Consider the following 24,064-nt stretch of genomic DNA (forward strand, 5'->3'; position numbering starts at 1 on the left):
GTTCCATCAGACCACAGGACATGTCCCAAAAAAATATTATTTTTCCCAGAGTAATTTAGCACATTGTAATGTGACTTTTTTGTTGATTCTGGCTTGTTGATTTTTCCATGTTGTCACACAAGGAAGCAGTGTGTTTGAGGTTTTCCTTAAATACTATTCTACAGTTGTGCCTCCAATTAACTCAAATGTTGTCAATTAGCCAATCAGAAACCTCCAAAACCTTGACACCATCAACTGATCTTTTTCAGAGGCATAATAATCTTATTGTATGTAAACTTGACATTCAAGAAAAGTTATACAAATTTCTCAACACATATCTCTCTCTTTATTCTGCTATTAAGCATAACAGAAACAAATTTGATAATCCATACTTACCTAAAAGAGGAAAAATTTAGTCACATTAACATCTGCCCTTTTTTAAAAATTGTTATGTGCCTTTTTATACAGTGTATGTAAACTTCTGGTTTCAGCTGTATATGCATATAATGTTTCATACATTTCATAAATACATTTCCCCAATATATCAAAGTAGCTATGTGACATACTAATTTATCAAATTGTGATGATTTGATAGTCATTAAAATAATGTTATACAGAAACCGGAAGCGGTGAACAGCTGCAGCACTACAGGGGACATAATCCTCCACTGCTGCTATAATTTAATATTTAATGGTAACTGTGCAGGGAAAAAGCAGTGCTTATGACCTTGCGTTGGTCATTTAGCACAATCACATTACCCACACGTGATGATGGACATCTCATACTGTAGATGGATTTGCTTTAGGGATTACAAGAGTGTATTAAAAGCCACCTGTTAATATTGCTTTAATAATTTCCTTAAAACAATGTTCAGCTATGCTCTTCTTTTCCATCAATGAAACTGTAATGAACGTGTAAGTGTCCTGAATCACCCTCTCTTGCTTGTTTCTAGTCATCAAGCAGCTCTGTTGCAAAGCTTTTAAAGTCTGTACAAATACCCTAAATCTTGTGCAGAGCCATTCTCATTATTATAACACAGTTACATAAGCTTTAATTCCAGCTTGCCTTCCAAGGCTGTGATGTTTTTTTTTTAAAGAGGTCCTATCCTCTTAAGGTGATTAATGGTAATATGTGTTGAGGGATGCGAAGAGGGAGGGAAAGAGCAGTGATGGAGAGAGAGAGAGAGAGAGAGAGAGAGACTGTTATCTGATCTGTTAGTCTTTACAGCCGCAGTCAGATGTTGAGCGTGAAGAGATCAGATCGGGTCTAAACAAAGGTCCCTTGGGAATCACTGAGTGAAACGAACACTGAACACATTGGCAATCTGGTAAGCAGCGAAGAAACTTTACAATCTCAAGTCAGCTTGTGTGTTTGACGAATAGAGGAATTGTTTTATTTGTGCATTGTGTCTACATTAATCTAAAATATTACATTTATTTTTCCTTTTTTAGACATGTTTGTGACATGCTTGTTTTAATAGAGACACATTTTTAATCAAAAGTAGAAAATAAATGTACATGTATGTTTATATTTAAATTTATATATTTTAATGATGTTCAAAACAAATGATAAAACCTTTTTGGTGTATATATGTGTGTGTATACATATATATATATATATATATATATATATATATATATATATATATATATATATATATATATATATATATATATATATATATATATATATATATATATATAGGGACAAAAAAAGGCTGCATTATTAATAATGAAAATTAATTTAAAAATGTATTATATATTTGTATATATATATATATACAAAAAGACATATATAATAGACGGTTTTGTCATATAGCTAAATGTGAATTATAATATCAATTTTAAACCCTTTTTTACCCTCATCAGAGCACATCAACTTGAAGATCACCTGAGATCACCTATTGCTCCAGTGACAAGGTAACAAAACCTATTTTTACCAGCAGCTTACAACCCTACAGCATGTACTTACACACCGAGACGCGAGAGACGGACAGAACGTACTGATATTGTGTTTGCATTATATCTATATAGAATGAATGACAAATAGTACAACGTATGGTGATGAATAACAAAAGTTATTAATTAATGTGTACCTATAGGCGTATGCACATTAATATCAAATACCCCATAGATATTTACGTCAGAAATGTTCATTTTAAGCATCGCTTTTACATTTATATTTACATGTAGTCATTTAGCAGACGCTTTTATCCAAAGCGACTTTTGCTATCCGATGTGAAATAGGTCACTTTGTTCTGCTGAAGATTAAAAACGCTTCACTTAAACCATATTGGGGATGACTCTAAATCCATCACAATATTCTGCTGTATGTTTTTAGTAATTTGCTTGAGTGTTATATAATACAAATGGATATTGAATTTTTTTACTTAATCAGCCACTATTATTGAGAAATTCAAATCGTTCTGGTGTGGATAAATGTGAAGCAAAAGTAGCCATTTCAGTTAATGCCAGAATGGACATAAGTCTCTTATGCTCGCCATGCATTTATTAAATTAAAAATATAGTAAAAATATGCACATTATGAATTATTATTACTATTTAAAATATATATTTGCTATTTTAATATATTTTAAAATGACGTTAATTCTTGTGATGACATTTTCAGTGTCACATGATGCTTCAGACATCATAATCATCATGCTGATTTGGGGCTCAAGAAGTTTTTATTAATCATTTATCAATCTTTTATTGCTTATTAACGTATGTTTCAGTTAATGCATGCTTTATTGATGTGCGATTAATGTAAAGTTCAAAAGAGCAGAATTAGATTAAGGTATACACTCATCGGCTATTTGTTAGCTACCGGGTTGGACCCCCTTTTGCCTTCAGAACTGCCTTAATCCTTCTTGGCATAGATTCAACAAGGTACTGGAAATATTCCTCAGGTTTTGGTTCATATTGACATGATAGCATCACGCAATTACTGCAGATTTGTCGGCTGCACATCCATAATTCGAATCTCCAGTTTCACCACACCCCAAAGTTGCTCTATTGGATTAAGTTCTGCTGACTGTGGAAGCCATTTGAGTACAGTGAACTCATTGTCATGTTCAAGAAACCAGTCTGAGATGATTCACACTTTGACATGGTGCGTTATTCTGCTGGAAGTAGCCATCAGAAGATGGGTACTGTGGTCATAAAGGAACGGATATGGTCAGCAACAATACTTGGCTGCGACGTTGTCACAATGCTCAATTGGTACTAATGGGCCCAAAGTGTGCCAAGAAAATATCCCCCACACCATTACACCACCACCACCTGCCTGAACCGTTGAAATAAGGCAGCATGGATTCATGCTTTCATGTTGTTGATGCCAAATTCTGACCCTGCCATCCGTATTTTGCAGCAGAAATCTAGACTCATCAAATCAGGCAACGTTTTTCCAATCTTCTATTGTCCAATTTTGGTGAGCCTGTGTGAATTGTAGCCTCAGTTTCCTGTCCTTAGTTGACAGGAGTGGCACCCGGTGTGGTCTTCTGCTGCTGTAGCCCATCCAACTCAAGGTTGGACGTGTTGTGTGTTCACAGATGCTCTTCTGCAGACCTCAGTTGTAACGAGTGCTTATTTGAGTTACTGTTGCCTTTCTATCAGTCTGGCCATTCTCCTCTGACCTCTGGCATAAACAGAACTGCTGCTCACTGGATATTTTCTCTTTTTGTGACCATTCTCTGTTAACTCTAGAGATGGTTGTGTGTTAAAATCCTAGTAGATCATCAGTTTCTGAAATACTCAGACCAGCCCGTCTGGCACCAACAAGCATGCCATGTTCAAAGTCACTTAAATCACCTTAATTTCTTCCCTATTCTGATGCTCATTTTGAACTGCAGCAGATCGTCTTGAGCATGTCTACATGCCTAAATGCATTGAGTTGCTGCCATGTGATTGGCTGATTAGAAATTTGCATTAACGAGCAGTTGGACAGGTGTACCTAATAAAGTGGCTTGTGAGTGTAAATATTTGGAATCAATTTCCTGTTGATTTTGTTCATTTGATCGCATCCTTAATTTAACAAAACATGTTATTGTCTAAATAAAAACATCTGAATGGGAGTCTATTAATTGTAAAATTATGTAAACCAACTGCATACGCATATACAAAAAGACACATTTCTTACTATTAAAAATGCTAGGAATTTTCATTAACTTTTGTATTGACTCTCCTGAAAGTCATTGTATAATGTGCACACTTTTGACTGGACCTTTCGTCTGTTTGCTACCAGTGTTTGCTGAAGATGCATCTGGGTCAGCAAGGCCCTCTGATGGATGGGCTCTCCTTAAAAGAGCTGGGGGACAGTGTGCTGGTGGAAATCGAGCCCCGGAGGAAAGGCCTGCCCTTTCTCAAACATGTGGAGTATCGCATTGTTAGCAAGGTACACTCAATTTCATTTCTAATAACAAAAAGAGCTTTTTTAAAGCAATACTTTATTTCAGTGAGATGGACTGTTAGCACTGTCGCCTCACAGCAAGAAGGTCGCTGGTTCGACTCCCAGCTGGGTCAGATGGCATTTCTGTACTCCGGTTTCCCCCACTGTACAAAGACATATGGTATAGGTGAATTGAATAAGCTAAATTGGCTGTAGTGTATGTGTGCATGGGTGCTTCCCAGTACTGGGTTGCAGCTGGAAGGGTGTCCGCTGTGTAAAACATATGCTGGATAAGTTGGTGGTTCATTTCCTGATGAATAAAGGGACTATGCCAAAAGAAAATGAATGAATGAATGAAATACAAAAACTTTGCACTGACAGTAAAGTTGAGCAGAGACGAGTAAAGTTAATCACTATTATTCACATTTACTTATTTTAAGACACATCTAACCATAAACAATTGTTTAGCAACTTATTTTGTAACACCATAAAAATTAAAATTTCTTCTTGGGCACAGCATGGTCCTCAGTGCACTTTTTTAACCTCAGAGACTGCCAAATATCCGCTTTTTATTTGCTTTTAAAATGGCTTTTTGTGACTGTTACACTGAACGACCTCTAACAAACTGCATGAGCAGTACCTCTGGTCATTTTAATTTATACAGTCAAGCCCAAAATGATTCACAAGCCATTTCAGGCTTGACTGTATGAAATCTATTTCTAACTTTATGTTTGATCTTTTTACATGTTTGTTTGTGTAATAATGATGTAAGTAATAATAGTTTTGTAGTTTGTTTGTAGTAGTTAACATTATTTCAAACAAATTATGATGTTTTATTTTTTAAAAGATATTTAAAACCTTGAAGTATCTGTTTTATATAAAGTAATTTGATATTTAAAACCGTAATGTAGCTGTTTTATATGTGTATATAAAATAATCAGATACTTAAAATCTTAAATTAGCTGTTTTATATAAAGTAATTTGATATTTAAAACCTTGAAGTAGCTGTTTTTTATAAAGTAATTTGATATTTTAAACCTTAAAGTAGCTGTTTTATATGTGTATTTAAAGTAATTTGATATTTAAAACCTTAAAGTAGCTGTTTTATATAAAGTAATTTGATATTTAAAATCTTGAAGTAGCTGTTTATGGTAATTTGATATTTAAATCCGTAATGTAGCTGTTTTATATGTGTATATAAAGTAATCAGATACTTAAAATCTTGAATTAGCTATTTTATATAAAGTAATTTGATATTTAAAATTTTGAAGTAGCTGTTTTATATTCATTAATTCATTTTCTTTTCGGCTTAGCCCCTTTAGTAAACTGGGATCGACAACACTACCTACGGTGCACTGCGTCGCCTGCTGTTTTATATGTATAAAGTAATTTGATATTTAAAACCTTGAATTGGCTGTATAAAGTCATTTATTGAATTAATCTTTTTGGGGACACTAAAATAGACCATTTCTTGACCAACATATATGTGTACTTATTTGACAGTGTTTCCAGATCCCGGTTCAGCGCAGGTACAGTGATTTCGAGGTGTTTCACGGTTTGCTCCTGCAAAAGTTCATCTACAGGATGGTCCCACCTCTGCCGCCAAAGCGCATCCTTAAAGGCGGTGAGATTTGAACAAATTTCTCTCCAGTTGAGCTTGTTTTCTTAGGTCTTATTAGTTTTCAAACAACTAAATCCCCACCCCCTCTCTCTTCCTCCCAATTCTTAGTTTTGAACTCACTATCAGACAGAGAGTTTAATGACAGTCGCCGTCGTGGTTTACAGAGGTTCATGACCCTGGTGATTAGACATCCAGTCCTGGCCGGAGATCAGCTGGTCAACATTTTTCTGTCAGCCAGCAGTGCAGTAAGTCCTGTCAGCCAGCAGAGGGGGGACAGTAATCCAACTTTAGAGGACTAGTTTGTTTGCGTATGAATATTTGTTGAATATTAAAACAGGAGTTCATCATGTTACTTTCTATTTGTATGTTACAGGATGTCCAAAACAAACTGCGTGATTCATATAAAAAGACAGGTGATGAGTTTCTCATCTCCCAGATTGCTTTGCATGGCAAGGTGAGTAAAAGCATTTATTTTATGCTAAAAAATCATTAGGATGATATATTGTTCCATAAAGACACTTTCTAAATTAATTCCATCAAATATTATTTTAGTAGCTTAATATGCATCACTACACTGTAAAACCCAACAGTCAACTTTATCAAATGAAATGAGTGTAGTTAACTCAAAATTGACTGAAAGTTAATTCTGCATATTTGAAAAGAGTTTTGAACTCAGTGTTGAAGGTAATGAGTTAATGAAATTCCTCATTACTTCAACTTAAATTTAGCAAGTTCACATTTTTCATATAAATAATTTTTTAACTCAAATGGTTTGTAGCAATAGGTTTCCTCAAATGGTTTGACTTGCCTTAACGTATTGGGTTTCACAGTACACAGATGGTTTGAGTTCTCTTCATTTATCTGGATTTACTGTGCTCACGTTGCTTGGTTTACTAAAATGGATTAAGTTCACAGTACTCATTAGGATTAGTTTTTGAACTTAAATGGTTTGTTGCAATCGGTTCCCTTATATGGTTTGAATTATCTTAACTTTTTTGATTTTACTGTGTAAGAACTTAATCTGGAAAATTTTCTCATTTTGATAACTGAGATTCCTATTCATCCAAAATCCCGGACATACAGTTGAAGTCAGAATTATTAGCGCCCCTGTTTATTTTTTTTTCCCCAATTTCTGTTTAATGGAGGGAAGATTGTTTCAGCACATTTCTAAGCATAATAGTTTTAAAAACTTATTTCTAATAACTGATTTATTTAATCTTTGCCATGATGACATTAAGTAATATTTTACTAGGCAGGTTAGGGTAATTAGGCAAGTTATTCTATAACGATCGTTTGTTCTGTAGACTATCGGAAAAAAAAATTGCTTAAAGGGGCTAATAATTTAGCCCCAAAAATAGTTTTTAAAAAATTCAAAACTGCTTTTATTCTAGCGGAAATAAAACAAATAAGACTTTTTCTAGAAGATAAAATATTATCAGACATACTGTGAAAATTTCCTTGCTCTGTCAAACATCATTTGGGAAATATTTTTAAAAAAAAAATAATCAAAAGGGGGCTAATAACTGACTAATAACTAACTGACTTTAACTGTACATCACTGGAAAGCTTAGATAGATTTCGAATTATGTTAACATCTTAATTTCCAAAAATGTAGCTTTATGAGAGGTTTTGTTGTCCATGTCACATATCATTTGGAAAGAAAAAAACATGTTATTGAGACGTTGTGTATCACCACAGTACATTAGGCATAAATGTAAATTAGGAGAGTGAAATGTAAATGTAACCCGGCCAGTCCTACGCCACCCAACCCGCTTCATGCTGGTATCGAACTGGCGACCTTCCGCATGGGAGTCAGGTGCTCTCAAGGAGGCTAAAGACCATGACCTCAAGCGTCTGACGCTAGAGCACCTTTAGAGGTCAGAGGAGTGAGGTTTACCTGCACAGCACTTATAGCTAGCCTCTTCTACATAAAGTCAGAGTTATTAGCTCCCCTGTTTATTCTTTTTCTCAATTTCTGTTAAACGGAGAGATTAAACAGATTGATGGAAGATTTTTCAACATATTTCTAAACAGAATAGTTTTAATAACTGATTTTTAATAACTCATTTTGATATTTGCCATGATGACAGTAAATTATATTTGACTAGATATTTTAAAACACTTCTATAGCTTAAAGTGACATTTAAAGGCTTAACTAGGTTAATTAACTAGGCAGGTTAGAGTAATCAGGCAAGTTATTATATAACGATGGTTTGTTCTGTGGCCTATCGAAAAATATATAGCCTTAAAATGTTTTTTAAAAATTAAAACCTGCTTTTACTCTAGCCAAAATAAAAAACAAATAAGACTTTCTACAGAAGAAAAAATATGATCAGACATACTGTGAACATTTCTTTGCTTTGTTAAACATCATTTGGGAAATATTTTAAAAAGAAAAACAAATGAAACGGAGGGCTAATAACTCTCACTTCAACTGTGATTTTCAAGGTGTACCTGCCCGAGGACATCCAGAGCCAGGCGGCCGCCAACCGAGAGGTGATCGCCAGCATCCACAGCAGCTTCTACAAGCTCAGAGATGTGGCGGAGCGGATGGCGCAGCGCTCGCGGGAGAACTCCACAGACCTGCTCATGTTTGGGAAAGACCTGAGGTGAAAAACACTGCAGTCTGTAGATGTCATATTCATTATCTACAACAGTGTTTCTCAACCACATTCCTGGAGGTCCACCAACACTGCATGTTTTGGATGTCTCCTTTGTCTGTCACACTCATTACAGGTCTTTCGGTCTCTGCTAATGAGCTGATGATCTGAATCAGCTGTGTTTGGCTAAGGAGACATGGAAAATGGTGGTCCTCCAGAAACGTGGTTGAGAAACACTGATTTACATTAGAATTGCTTCTTGAGTCTCTAAGATAAACCTAAATTATGTTTCTAATCAAAAAGTTTTGAATAATAACACAAGTTATAGGACATTATCTAAAACAATACCTAATGTTTGTATGTGTAACATCTAAGTGATGTCACTTCCTCCGGCGGGAAATTCTGGAAGATATTGAGTCATGTCATTACTCTTTTATTACTTTTACATAATGTTTAGGATACACCAATAGCAGCCTTCAATAACTTATGTACTTGTGATGTTTCAGTAAATTCATTCATTTTTCTTCGGCTTAGTCCTTAGTATTAATCTGGGGTCACCACAGCTGAATGAACCGCCAACTTATACGGCATGTTTTACGCAGCGGATGCCCTTTAAGCTGCAACCCAGTACTAGGAAACACCCATACACACTCATTCACACACATACACTAAAGCCAATTTAGCTTATTCAATTCATAGCACATGGCTTTAGACTGTGGGGGAAACAGAGCACCTGGAGGAAACCCACATAAACACAGGGAGAACATGCGAACTCCACACAGAAATGCCTACTGACCCAGCCGGGGTTGTTTTAGTAAGTTTCTTATTTAAAAAATAAAATAATATGATGAAAACACATCAAATTCTGTTTTTAGACATGGCATGTGGCATCTTCTTTGAGGTTAGTATCTTGAGCTAAAGCACATAATGGTGGAAAATATCAAGTGTCTTATGTTTGAAAAAGTGTGACAGTATGTTTAATAAGTTACAAACCCTATCAAATTAAACATTTTGCATTATTTTACATTAATAAAAGTTAATTTAGTGTAAATTATTCATTTGTTGTATCTCATCCCAAAAGAAATTAATGGAAAATTCTTAAAATGTAACCACAATTCTGGAATGAGATTAGATATATATATTAGATAAATAAATAAATAAATAAATATATATATATATATATATATATATATATATATATATATATATATATATATATATATATATATATATATATATATATATATATATATATATATGTGTGTGTGTGTGTGTGTGTGTGTGTGTGTAAAATTATAAAATTAAACAATAATATAACATAATCTAATTAGATTTAGTTGACTGAAAACATGATTTTTTTAATTAGCAAGATGAGTAGTGTGTACACTGTAAAAAGTCATTCTGTGGCCTTGAAGATTTCATTAATATCAATATGTGCACTTTATTTAACAAAATTATTTTCTTGATTTTGTTTTTAGGGCAGTTTTTGCTTTGAAATTATTTTTATGTGTCTGTAATAAAATCTAATCAGTTTTATTTTAAGAATTTAGCTTTTATTTTTTAATAATTTCAAAAAGAGAACATATTGATTAAATCCAACTTGATTGAAATGTGCAATTAAAAATTAGCCAGGGGGCGTTAAGTCAGGGGCAAATGTCAGTATGTCTAGCTGAGGAAATGCTGCCCTCGTTGGATACACGAGTGATGAGCGCCAGTCATGACCTATAGGTGGACATCTCCGAAATAATCAATGTCATCAATGCATCATTATTATGTTAAAACTGAAGTGTGATGAAGGTATTACTGGATTTATCTACAGTGAACTGGGTTCAGACACATCAGACCTGCCAGAGGACGCAATAGTGAGCAAAGCCTGGAAAACACAGAGGAAGTCACTAGTAGAGCTGTCAGGAGAGTTTGGTCTTCTCGCAGACAAAGCTGCACACCAGGTATTAAAACAGGAGCATTACTGCATTAATACAATCACAAACACCACTGCACATAGTCCGCAGATCACTGGAATAGTCTGACACCCACAATAATGTGACTGTCATTTCAGTTTCTGAGGGAATTCTGTTCTGGAAATTAAACTGACTATTTCAAACCCCTTTTCCACACCAGGGCACCAGAGAAGAAGATGAAGTGGTGGAGAAACTCAACCTTCTTCTTGAACAGCTGCAGTCATATAAAGTGAGCACTGTCTCTGATAATTAATGTTAAAGAGGCATATGCAAACTAACTATATAAGATGGAGTAACTTAGGAGTTCAGTCATACACTATTTTGGAGTACTGATGTTTTAAACTTTAACAATACAATATAAACAACATAGCAATGCTATTATATATATGTATTTATGTGTTTGTGTTTGTAGGACTTGTGTGATCGACATGATAGCGGTGTGTTATTAGAGCATCAGAGAGCGTTTGAAAAGCGCAGCGGGCCTGTGGGTACACATTTAAAGTACCAGAACAGCATTGAGCAGCCAGAGTCTCGACTCTCACAGGTAACAAATACTGTACACACACACTTAAGCAGACAAAGCTATACATACAGTTGAAGTCAGAATTATTAGCCCCCTGAATTATTAGCCACTGTTTAATTATTTTTTTTACCCAATTTCTGTTTAACGGAGAGATTTTTTTCAACACACTTATTGTATAAAAATATAACTCATTTCTAATAACTGATTTATTTAATCTTTGTCATGATGGCAGTAAATAATATTTGACTAGATACTTTTCAAATCACTTCTATACAGCTTAAAGTAACATTTAAAGGCGTAACTAGGTTAATTAAGTTAACTAGGCAGGTTAGGGTAATTAGGCAAGTTATTGTATAACGATGGTTTGTTCTGTAGACTATTGAAATAATATGTAGCTTAAACGGGGCTAATAACTTTGACCTTAAAATGGGTTTTAAAAAATAAAAAACTGCATTTATTTTAGTCGAAATAAAACAGTTTAGACTTTCTCCAAAATAAAAAATATTATCAGACATACTGTGAAAAATTCCTTGCTCTGTTAAACATAATTTAGGAAATACCTAAAAAAGAAAAACTAATTCAAAGGGGGGCTAATAATTCTGACTTCAACTGTAAGTGTAGACTAAAGGGGACCTATTATGCAAAAGTCACTTTTATAAGGGGTTTAAACACAGTTGTGTGTGAATATTACCAGCTTCTAATTATTAAAATGTATTCATTTAATTTTTTTATAATCACACTTTATAAAAGCAGACCGAAGAAACACTTTGATTGACATTCTCCGATTGTGTGTGTCAACAGTGGGCGAAAGCCCTGCCCATTAATAACCATCTCTCCCTCATTAGCATAGGATGATAGTCTTGTTTTTGAATGTGCTACTATGCTGACACATAGGCATTTGTAGCTCCGCCCTCTTTTAAAAAGAGCACAATCTCATTTGAATTTAAAGCAAAAGTCACCGAAATGGCATAATAAGCATCAAGGCCTTAAAGGGGCTGTTTCAGAGTTATAAAACTTTATTTGTTTTATATATTGAGCTAAAACTTCACATACACACTAAAAATCAAAGACTTATTTTACATTTTGTAAAAACCGGTATAATTGGTCCACTTTATATCTAAAAATTAAAAATATATCTTTGTTCTGACAGTCACTTTGTCAGATTATGTGACTTTGACTCATCAATAGGCCCACACAGAATCTATACCCACCGATTTTAAACCTATCATTCAGTCTATTTATCTATTCATTGCAAGTATTTAAGCTCAATAAAACTAATAACATTTTCTTTTAGTCAATGTATTATACAAAAGACACGTTGTTGTGCTTATCGAACAAGTGGTTGGATATTTTATGTGTTCAGATTTCAGCTCCTACACTTAAAATAATTGCGCATAAATCTGCAGATTTTTTTTTACTAACTTAAGCAACACAGAAATAGTAATATAAAATGTCTGGAGATTGTTTGGCCCTGCTCACCAATTCTTCTTGTATTGCCAGATTACATGTTGCTTCTTTAGCAGTGCATGATGTGGGGAACTAGTGTCTAACTTCAAGGTGCACTCAAGTTGCTGTAAAAGATGCCAAAAAAAGCAGGACACAATAGTCAAATTAAATGCAAATGCTTTTCAAATGATTACAAGTCATTCAATCCAGTGACTAAGAATGACTGGAAAGGTCATTAACAAGTCATGGAAATTTAAAGCATCTAAATAAGTATGGAACCCCTTATAAAACATGTAGATAAAAAAAATAAATAAAAGCCGGAATGGCAATATTTAAAATTCTTGTACCATATTAAACTTGAAGGTGAAAACTTTTATCCGATTATCATTAATCAAAAATGATCAAATAACCTTAAAGTAAATACATATTTAAGAAAAGCACATATACACTTAGATTCTAACAGCATTTTAATGAGCACAAGATTAAGCAACTGCTTATATGAAGCGTGCTTCACACATCCTGAAAAGGGAAGGCAAAATATTTTGAGTACCCCTTTATGGTTGGCTACAGGTCATAAACCCTGCCTTCTCCATTTTAAATACTCCCCTATAGTGGCTGCCTGTAGTATAGCTCATAAATCCCATTCTCTTCATATAAAACAATTAGACCATACCTGCCAACAATCCCGGTTTTCCAAGGAGTCTCCCATATTTTAGACCCATCATTTCTCCCAGAAAACTCATGTAATTTCACCCCGCTCCCGGTCCTCAGCTTTTTAGATTTTTGGTACAGTCTGTGACACCCTCGGAGCGCCATCCTTGGAATAGTATCCGATTGCATTGGCCATCCGAAACCCGGTCCATCGTACAGTAACTAACAAAACAGTACAGTGCAGTTACTAACCCGGTTTTCAACTGTGTTATTCAGAGACAAACACACGTTGCCACCGCACTCCCCTAAAATGTTGCCAGGTATGAATTGGACCACTGTTTCTTAATCATGTTACTGGAGGACCACCAGCACTGCATGTTTTGGATGTCTCCTTTATCTTTCACACCCATTTTAGATCTTTCAGTCTCTGCTAATGAGCCGATGATCTAAATCAGCTGTATTTGATTAAGGAGACTCAGAAAAAGTGCAGTGCTGGTGGTCCTCCAGGAACGTGGTTGAGAAACGCTAAATTACACAATGCCAAATTAGAATATTTTGTGCACCCCCTGGTGGATGGCAGTAATATAGCTCATAAACTTCATCCTCTCCATGTAAATAAATGGGACTCAAACATTTTGAGTGCCCCCTAATGGCTGTTTGCAGTATTAATCATAAATCCCTCCATGTAAACTATTGGGACGTGAGCTAAATCAAATTATATTTGAGGCTGCAGTATCTAGACGAAAATCTAACTATCTCTTTTCCTACAGCAGGAAAACACAATTATCACCATGGAGATGAGGAGCTATTTCTCCCTTTTGTGTCTGCATCAAGAAACCCAGCTGGTCTTCACTAATCTGCCCCTCGTAACTTCAATACTTGGCACATTTGTCAACTCGCAAATACAAGGCCACAAAGAGGTGCGTTTCAAACAAGTCTTTTGAGACTTCTGGTTATTCTAGTCGTCGAACGCTGTATTTTGATTGGTGTTTTTTATTTTTCAGATGGGTGATGTGTGGGGCGACCTTCATCCAAAACTGAAGGATCTTTTTCAAAGCGCTGATGAAGCCTCGTCTCGCTCCTCTTCTCAAACAAACTCCTCTGGAGGACAGAAGAGCTGTGCTGTAAATGGCTCCACATAACCTGGACAGTAAATGAGGGATAATCCCAGCCTTTTATCAAGACGTACCCAAGAACTCAGTGTACCGCTTAATGCCACGTGCTTTTCCTATCTTGCTGATAGTACTTTAACTCCTTTCTATATGGCTTTTCCAAAAAATGTAAATACAGAGAACACAGTGGTCCCAAAACATACACTCGAACACTCAAAGAGCACCCTTCAATTTAATTCCATGCGAAATATCAAAACTTTTTACACATTAATTCGGGTTAATATTTTAAAAAGCGATCACAGTCAAGCTGCTGAGCCTTTTATTTCAGTATGTTGATGTTCATGGACTTTGGGGCGGCATGGTCGCTCAGTGGATAGCACTGTTGCCTCACAGCATGAAGGTCGCTGGTTCGATTCCCGATTGGACCAGTTGGCATTTCTGAGGAGTTTACCATGTTCCTCCGTAGGTTTCCTCCGGGTGCTCTGGTTTCCCCCACAGTTCAAAGACATGCGCTATAGGTGAATTGGGTAAATGAAATCGGCTGTAGTGTAGTACTGGAATAGTTGGCGGTTCATTCCGCTGTGGCGATCCCTGATAAATAACGGACTAAGCTAAAGGAAAATGAATGAATGAACATGGACTTTCATGAACGTTTAATTGTAAAGTGTTCAAATATATTTTGAGGCCACTAAATTTTAAGATAACACAGAAAATATTTATTTTTAACATTTCCAGTGGAAAAAACACCATTTGAGTCTAACACAGTGTCTTTGTTTTGAACTTTTTCATTTAATTCCTTCTTGTTTACCTTTTCTTTTATTATACATGTTATGAATTCAAATAAATGATCCCAGATCTTCCACAACCTGTGCACGATTTGTACATATTTCTTAAGTTAACCCAAAAATAATATTGGATTTTGGTGGGAACGTACATTATATTCAATGATTATATGTGGTATCATTGAAATATAAGGCCACAATTTGAGGACGAGTGAAAAGGTTAATCAGAAATCTTGTTTGCAGAAATACTTTTTATGCAAGACAATGTTGACCAGTTGATTCTTCTGTCTTTTAAAATGATTTGTAGCATTCATATATATACTGTATACAAGACAAGATATTTTATACAAATGGCAGTGTGTTGATTAATAATTCCAGACGCCGTGTTTGACACAACACCTCACAGTTGGCATCCATTAAATGGCATGTTGGCACACGTAGTCATGCAACTTGCAGCTAGCTTTAAAAACTAAATAAAATATTTATATAAATAACTATTCATATTAAATATACAGTGCTCAACATAAAAGAGGACACCACTACAGGTTTCTCAAAAAAATATCAATTTCACTTTTAAACTAATCCCAGCATGCACACAATGTCGAAAGAAGTTAATATTAGGTTAGATTTAGGCTGTGACATCAGGTGAACAAAATTCAATGTCTATCCAGCGTCTAAGGACAATGTTATTTTGACGTCCAGTAACGACATTAAATGATGCTGATATTTGGTTGACAAGTGACCAAAATCCAACATTGAGCCAACATCTTAAATCAACATCATATTGACAGCAAATACTGACATTGATTCGTCAGGTATGGCAACCAACATCCAACATCTGATAGACGTCATAGTGGTAACGTCCACACAACGTCAAGCTGTAACATAATTAGACCTTATGTTGTTGATTTTAGGTTGCGTTGGAAAGTGACCAAAATCCAATGTGGAGTCAACATCTTGAATCAACATCATATTAACATCAAATACTAACATTTATTCATCAGGTATGGCAACCAAATCCAACGTCTGATTGAAGTTACAGTCGTAACGTTCACACAACATCAAGCTGTAACATCATTAGACGTTGATATTTGGTTGATTTTAGGTTGGACGCTGGACATTGACATCGGTCTGACGTTGAGTTCTGACATTAACCGACACTGGGGTACAACGTCAATCTGACGTCATGTTGACATCCTGTGCCTGCTGGAATATTATGTGTACAATAATATTTTGTGAAAATCTGTTTTAATGGTTTCACATACCAAATTCAAAACTGAAACAAAAAAACTTTTAGGATCATTGCGAAAGAATAAGTGCACCCCAATAAATGTGTTAACAGTATAAAGTTAATCAAGATTGCCAAAAAAAATTACAAATTAAATATTACCATTAATATTACATGTGTACAATTAAATGTGACTATTGTGTATAGTTTAATTTATTATAGTATTAAAAGTTTTAAAATTTAGTGTATTACTATTATCCTAGACTAGGGGTGTCCAAACTCCGTCCTGGAGGGCTGGTGTCCTGCATTTGCTCAAACTTCCTTCAAGACACTTGCCTGGAAGTTTTAATATACCTAGAAAGAGCTTGATTAGCTGGTTCAGGTGTGTTTAATTGTGGTTGGTACTAAAATATGCCAGACACTGGCCCTCCAAGACCGAGTTTGGGCACCCCTGTCCTGGACTCAAGGTGACCATACTTTTGTCAATAAATATGTGTGTCTGTCTGTATATATGTGTTTTTTAAACTTGTTTTGTAAAAATGCAGCAATATATATTGTCAATATTCACAGAAAAATGGATTTAAAAAGAAAAAAACTCTTTTCCAAGTGGGTTGCACTCATTTATGTTAAGCATTGTAAATTGTCTAAGAAAATGTACACAAAAAATAAGAGAACAACAGATCAAAATTCGTATAAAATTATTTGGCATTTCTACAACTGACCACTAGATTTATGTAGTTTCTAAGCCATTACATTACAGTCTCTAAACCAAAAACAGAGTGCCAAACAGCAACAGAAAGAGCTTTCTTTCAATGTCTGATTGAGTCACAAAGTCTAATCCATCTCATATTGAACACGGTTTTGAATAATAAATTATTTTTATTATATATAGAATATTTGAATCAAAGATGTGACCACAGAGAAGGGGGCAAACAGGATAAAAGGCAGTGTAATATATACAAGTTAAAACAAACGTCCTTGTGAGTTATAGAGAATAAAAAAAGTACATTATAATGGCCATATGTCAACTCATAACTTTATTGTCAACTAAAGTGAGTGCTCATCCTCTTGTAAAACCATGGACACAGTAGAACATGCACACATATGGGAATAACAGAAGAGGAGTTGTTTTCAGTTCACAGCTTTGCAAACGGGACCATAAAGATCCTCATAAAGACAAAAATGGGTGATGGAGGTAAAATAATGGTTCCTATTTGAGCTTTACTGTCAGTGCTGAAGCATGTTATAGCCCCGCCCCCGACTCACGCCATTGGTTGGGACTCTGATTTCGAAGGTGCGTTAGACAAAAGCATTTTTTAGATCAAAACTAATTTCCACTTCCTTCATTTAATTCAAATGTAATATTATGCAATTTCCGAATGATACATTTGACATTTGAATACCAACGCAATTCTAAATTCGTAACTTTTTGATGTAGTGGCTAATTTGTATTAATTGTACGATCTAATTCGTAAATTTTAATAAGATTCGATAATTCCACCCAATGACGGGTAGGGTTAGGGGTGGGGTTTGGGGCCACACCCACTTTTTAAAAATTGTACGTTTTCATACAAATTAAATTGTATGCATTTATACGAATTAGCCTCTTTTCTGACATGTAAAATAGTTCCTCGTGAGATCGAGCTGCTAATTCCCACCACTGAATGGAAGCAAAACTAATTTTCACTTCCTCCATTTAAATCAAATGTAATATTACCCAATTTATGAACAATACATTTGAGACTAATTCCAACACAATTCTCAATTCGTAACTTTTTGATGAAGTGGCTAATTCATATTAATTTGTACGATCTCATATGTACATTTTAATACGATTCACTAATTCCACCCAATGAGGAATAAGTTTTGGGTGGGGTTTGGGGCCACTCCTACTTTTAAAAAAATCTTATGTTTTCATGCAAATGAAACCGTACGAATTTGTACAAGTTAGCCACTTTTCTGATGACATGTAAAATAGTTTCTCGTAAGATCGAGATGCTAATTCCCATCACTAAATGGAAGCCTTCATTGCGATTAAAATATGCCACACAAATACATACAAAGCAAAATGTAAAATGTGCAAGTGTTTAACGAACAAACTGCACAGTCATTAATTACATCATATGATTATCGTTAAGGGATCGATCGATACTCCGTTTGGAATGTCGACCGAACACATGACACCTAAGGCAAAATCGACAGCTCGTTCAAGAGCAAATTCAAAGATGAAGCTTATTTCGTTGGTTTAAAGTTTCCTGATGGCACTAAATGTAACCATGAGAGTGGATATTAGCAAACAGTCAACAAAACGGAAAAAATAAATCATTTCAGATTAGCGGCCTGAAAACTACTGACACATAGCTAGAGTAATTAACATTTCCTTGTATCAACTCCAAAAACCGAACAACAGCCATGTTAATGGATAGTAAACATTTTATATGTTCAATCGTATGTGGGTTTTGAGTAAATATAGTGTAATATGCCATCATTCAGTCACTTATTTACGTACATGTCCATATTACTAGGTACTAGATATCGATTATCTGCCACTGAAAAAAAAAACTCATATTAGTCTATCGTTGAACAACATGCCTGGTTCCCTGTCGTTGATGCATCTGAAAGCTACGGTGACTACGTTAATTAACATACATATGTGTCTTGTTAATGCGTAACCAAAACTGGGATTAGTCACCCGATGCACAGAGATTATTGGTTTCATGCATTTCGTTAAAGCTGCATGAATTTAATGAAAGAACAATTTTACGACTAGTGCTGACGTTCACTTTTTCTGAAAGTATTTGCCTGTTCATTTTACCATAGGGATTAAAAAATATTTATTTTTTTGAGTAATAAAACTGTCTAATCATCTGAGGTGAATCACAACCTTACAAATCTGAGAAGAAGTACAAGACATACTGAACAGGTTAAATGAGAAAAAGAACTACAATCCCATAAAGCATTGCACAAAACATAATCAGATTAAAACGATTAAGAAATAAAAAATTGTTCAATTAAAGGTGTTTGTTTTATCCATATTTTAAGCTTTTTTGGAAAATATTTTGGGGTGCTTCATGGAAGTTTTTGGAGTTAAAGATCTCTTGACGTGCTATGTTAGCTGCAACTGTCTAATTGGTGGGTTTTCTGCACAGCATCATGGGTAATGTGGTTGTTGTGTCCCAATTCTACCATTAAAACGCTACAACTGTCTGATTGGTGGGTTTTCTGCAAAGCATCATGGGTAATGTGGCTGTTATGGCCAAATTCTACAATCAAAAATGCAGCAACTGTCTGATTGATGGATTTTCTGCACAGCATCATGGGTAATGTAGTTGTTATGGCCAAATTCTACTATCAAAAATGCTGTAAGTGCCTGATTGGTGGGTTTTGTGCACAGCATCATGGGTAATGTAGTTGTTATAGCCAAATTCTATAATAAAAAATGCTGCAACTGTCTGATTGGTGGGTTTTATGCACACAGCATGTTGGGTAATGTAGTTGTTATGGCCAGATTCTACAATCAAAAATGATCGTTAAAATAAAAAAGGTGATTTAATCTGAAGTTGCTTTGTTAGCAGCAACTGTCCGATTGGTAACTTTTCTGCACAGCATCATGGGTAATGTAGTTGTTTTGGCCAAATTCTACAATCAAAAACGCTGCAACGGTCTGATTGATAGGTTTTCTGCACAGCATCATGGGTATTGTAGTTATGGCGAAATTCTACAATTAAAATCGCTGCAACTGTCTGATTGGTGGCTTTAATGCACAGCATCATGGGTAATGTAGTTGTTATGGACCAATTCTACAATCAAAAAAGCTGCAACTGTCTGATTGGTGGCTTTTCTGCACAGCATCACGGGTAATGTTGTTGTTATGGCCCAATTCTACGATCAAAATTGACTATAATAAAGTGATATAATGTAAAGTTGCTTTGTCAGCTGCAACTGTCTGATTGGTGGGTTTTCTGCATAGCATCATGGGTAATGTTGTTGTTATGGCCAAATTCTAAAATGTAAAATGCTACAACTCTCTGATTGGTGGGTTTTCTGCACAGCATAATGTTTAATGTGGTTGTTATGGCCCAATTCTATGATCAAAAACACTGCAACAGTCTGATTGGTGAGTTTTCTGCACAGTATCATGGGTAAATTGGTTGCTTTTGCCAGATTCTACAATCAGAAACGCTGCAACTGTCTGATTGGTTGGTTTTCTGCACAGCATCATGGGTAATGTCGTTGTTATGGCCAAATTCTACAATCAAAAATGACTGTTGAAATAATAAAGTGATTTAATGTGAATAGACAAGTTCAGCAACAGCATATACAATCAAGAACCTCAGAGCTCACAACAAGACTGCAGTTATCAGTTTAAAAAAAAAAATTCCCTATGGAGAAAATGAATGACGTTACACTTCCACAACCCGCAAGTTACACATTGTTATTAGTCATTGGATTGGACCTATTAATCATCTGGTTGTTTTGAGGCTATTGGCACTAGCTATTGGCACACCCATTATCATTAACATATGTATGAACACTTTCCTTTTGTACAAAATCCAGACAGCTTGTCAATGAGGTCAACACACAGGTGGGGTTCAGAAGTCTGAGGACACACTGAAAATCTGGAGTTATATATTCAATTTAGCCCTAAAAATAAACATTTACAAAACAACAACAACAACATAGGCTCACTCTAAAAACATAGCCCTATATACATTTAAGAAGATCATGAATTATGTAGCCAGAGGTACATATGGCAGCATTTCGTCTTTAAAATGAAGGCTACAGGGTGGTCTTTTCTCGCTTTCCAGCTGACCGCTGACTTCCATGTAAACAGCGTTTCTACTGTTATCAGTTTGTCCAGCAGCTCGCCATGTATGTCGAGTCATGTATGACTTGAGACGCAGAGAGGAGTTGACCCCAACGACAGGGTTCGAATGGTTCCAGAAAGCGGGTAAGACAAAAACAGAAGCCAAAAAATAAAATGAAGTAAATAACGGTGAGAATGTGGAAAAATCTGAAAACATGGTAAAAATCAGGCAAGGGCTTTTCTTTTTTTGGATTGCTTTTTAAACTGTCGGTTGTGGTTAGCGAAGGCGGGTCAATCGGTGCTATTGGAAACACTATTGGTTGGGTTTAGGGAAGGAGGAGGGTGGGTCAGTCGGTCAGTCAGTCAGTTGACAGCAGCCTCTGGTGGATTTACGCAAGAACAGCAGGTTTAAATGGTACTTGCTAGAAAAAATTTAGATTTTAAAAAGCATACACAGCGGCCTCTGGGGAATTCGAAAAAAAAAAGCAAAAACGTAGCTCCAGGGATGTAATTAGTGCTCTCCAGAAATGTATACGGGGGTACATTTTCAGAATGAGCCTGGGTTGAAGAAAAAGGCATGTCAAATTTGACAAAAATTGGGGGGGAATGAGTGAAGGTGGCAATAAAGCATTAATATGTTTTAATACATCAACATTAGGCTAATTTTGAAATTATGAGTATATTTCCTAACAGTTTGAATCTCAAAATTAGCCACATATTGCTTAACAAAGGTGTTATTATTGCACGCAATTCATTTTCAGTCCAGATTTTTCTGAATATATATTTTGAAGCATTTTACTTGGTATTCTCAGACTTTTGAACCTCGTTTTTATATATCTAGGCTATATACAGTTTGTTTTTTTGTTTTTATTTGACCACAGCCACCCCTGCTTTTGATATTAGCATTCTGGTTGACCACTGTAAATGATATGATATGAATAGATCATTTGTACTGCTCCCTCTTTATGTGTGATTGATCTTACCCTGCTGTACAAAAGAAGCACGGTTTACTGTCCAGCCAAACGATCTAAGTTAACATACAAACAAAGGCAGTGCTAACAGAGCGTTAGCATTGGAAACAAAAGGTGAGTGTTTATATTGTGCTTAAAAAGAAATACACATTTCATATTCAGTACAGATGAAAAATAATAACAATAAAAACATTATATATGCATTCAAGTGGTATTTCTATGGCTTTTTGTACAATACAACCTTTAGTGAAAATATACATCTACACATAATTCAAGTACAAATGTACAAAATTCTTTAAACTCATACCCTTTTCTTTAATTATGATACAGTTTGATACAGTTCATAAATACAGTTGAACATTCATACGTTTAGCATTCTGATTGGCAGCTGATGGGAAGTGGGAGTGGTTTTAAGTCAAGATGGCTCCTCCTCCTTCTCCTCTTTCTCCTCCTCCTCACTGTTGGCACTCCCAAAACAAACCTGTACAGGACACAGTGACCATACATCAAATGAAGCAGGTACACCGCAAATATTAGGGTTTCTGATGTCTAAAGGTGTGGTAATGTTAACAGTATATACACTGTCAATACTGCACAGCTCACAGAGACGCTTTAAGACCAAACAGCTTTCTGTTGGGCAGTCTAACAAATTCACATGACCTTTTTAAAATCCACATATACAGTTGAAGGAGAAATTATTAATCATGCTGTGAAATTGTAAACATTTTTCAAATATTTCCCATGTAATATTTAATAGACGCAAGAACATTTCCACAGTATTAACTATAATCATTTTTCTTGTGAATTAAGTCTTATTTCTTTTAGTTTGACAGAAATAACAGTATATATACACATGTACAACTGCTCGTTAACACAAATTTCTAATCAGCCAATCACATGGCAGCAACTCGATGCATTTAGGCATGTAAACATGCTCAAGACGATCTGCTGCAGTTCTGGATGTTTCCCAGTGATAGGTTGCAGCTGGAAGCAATAGAGTCTGGCTGCACTTGCACCTCCAGGCTTGCAGGCTCGGACTTGCAAACTCAGGCAACCGCGCTTACTCTCAATTGACGTCACTTACAATCGCCACCTGTGGCTGCTTGCATGAAAGTCCTTTGGTAATTTAACTTAAGGGTGTCCCTGAGGCGGAAAAATCTCTGAGGTAACGGATTTCATCAAGATCGTTGCAGCAAACTTCTTATCTGTCACCCTTACTCAAGTGCCTTCTTTTTTAAGCGTTTCGCTGTGGTTTCTGGCAACATACGGCGACGGGCACCGCAGTTGCTATAGTTACGTAAACAGATCATAACGAACCACGAATGCTTGCCTTAAAACAGCTCTGCAGAAATGTTACACATCATCTGTGTCGCTTTCTTTCGTTAAGCGAGTCGAAACGTTCCCGTATCTCGACATTGTGTTTGGAGGACCTATAAAACTGGGCTGGGATCATGTAGAGACTGTCGAAGCTGCGCTGCAACTGGGATTTCATATGGATGCACTCCTGCGCAGACGTGTTTTCAAGAATAGTTATGAAGAATAGTTTCCCAAGTCGTTCAAGAATCATTGCTGTAAGTCTATAATGTGTTTCTGTTAGTTGTAATACTACCACTCCTTGAAATGTTTAAAATAAAAACTAAAATTCTAATTTGTCTGGTGTTTTTTTATTCATAACTGTGGAAGAATACCTTGTGTGTATATTTAGACTGATATTTAGTTGATATAAATAATAAGCTTTACTGGTATGAATGTTAATAGTAGCCTGCTTTGGTAAAATTACATCAAAGCATATAATCATATGATGAATATACTAACTGCTTTTCGGGGGGTTGGGGGGTCTGTCATGTTGTACAATGTAAGTAGACTACTTAGAATTATTTGACAACGCTGTCACTGGAAACTTACTTTTGGTTTATTTGTGTTGATTTCAAGTGACGTGACGGGTGCAGGTGTCGATTGTAAATTACGTCACTTGCATAGGAAGCGTGGCATTATTA

General features: G+C 35.5%; 2 protein-coding genes across 11 annotated transcripts in view; one reads left to right on the forward strand and one right to left on the reverse strand.

Annotated features, from left to right (window-relative positions):
- The first annotated feature begins 997 nt into the window (after positions 1–997).
- Positions 998–16,978, forward strand: snx8b (sorting nexin 8b). 4 transcript variants are annotated; one of them, XR_015476296.1, is made up of 13 exons: positions 998–1,306; positions 1,848–1,898; positions 4,222–4,371; positions 5,869–5,989; positions 6,095–6,231; positions 6,360–6,440; positions 8,435–8,595; positions 10,406–10,535; positions 10,708–10,776; positions 10,960–11,091; positions 13,938–14,087; positions 14,172–16,377; positions 16,730–16,978. XR_015476296.1 is itself a non-coding variant. In XM_087236772.1 (12 exons), exons 3-12 carry the CDS (start codon positions 4,234–4,236, stop codon positions 14,307–14,309), a joined length of 1,257 nt encoding a protein of 418 aa, XP_087092898.1. In that variant the 5' UTR covers positions 998–1,306; positions 1,848–1,898; positions 4,222–4,233; the 3' UTR covers positions 14,310–16,978. The 4 variants fall into 4 exon arrangements, 1 of the variants encoding a protein (XP_087092898.1); XR_015476297.1 differs by having other exon boundaries at positions 1,075–1,306; positions 13,941–14,087; XM_087236772.1 differs by having other exon boundaries at positions 14,172–16,978.
- A 333-nt stretch (positions 16,979–17,311) lies between these two features.
- Positions 17,312–24,064, reverse strand: part of grk4 (G protein-coupled receptor kinase 4) — a 76,324-nt gene continuing 69,571 nt past the window's right edge. For 3 of the 7 annotated variants that reach the window (XM_087235997.1, XM_087235996.1, XM_087235998.1), the window contains one exon: positions 17,314–22,548. Coding sequence is in view for 3 of the 7 variants with exons in the window: in XM_087235996.1 (XP_087092122.1) it covers positions 22,483–22,548 (66 nt within the window). In the remaining 4 variants the exon portion in view is untranslated. Of the gene's footprint in view, positions 22,549–24,064 lie in introns of all 7 variants that reach the window. The other 4 variants (XR_015475799.1, XR_015475800.1, NM_001362619.2 and 1 more) reach the window with 2 other exon arrangements.

This window comes from Danio rerio, chromosome 1 (assembly GCF_052040795.2).
Source record: "Danio rerio strain M-AB ecotype USA chromosome 1, GRCz13ab, whole genome shotgun sequence".
Taxonomy (NCBI): domain Eukaryota; kingdom Metazoa; phylum Chordata; class Actinopteri; order Cypriniformes; family Danionidae; genus Danio; species Danio rerio.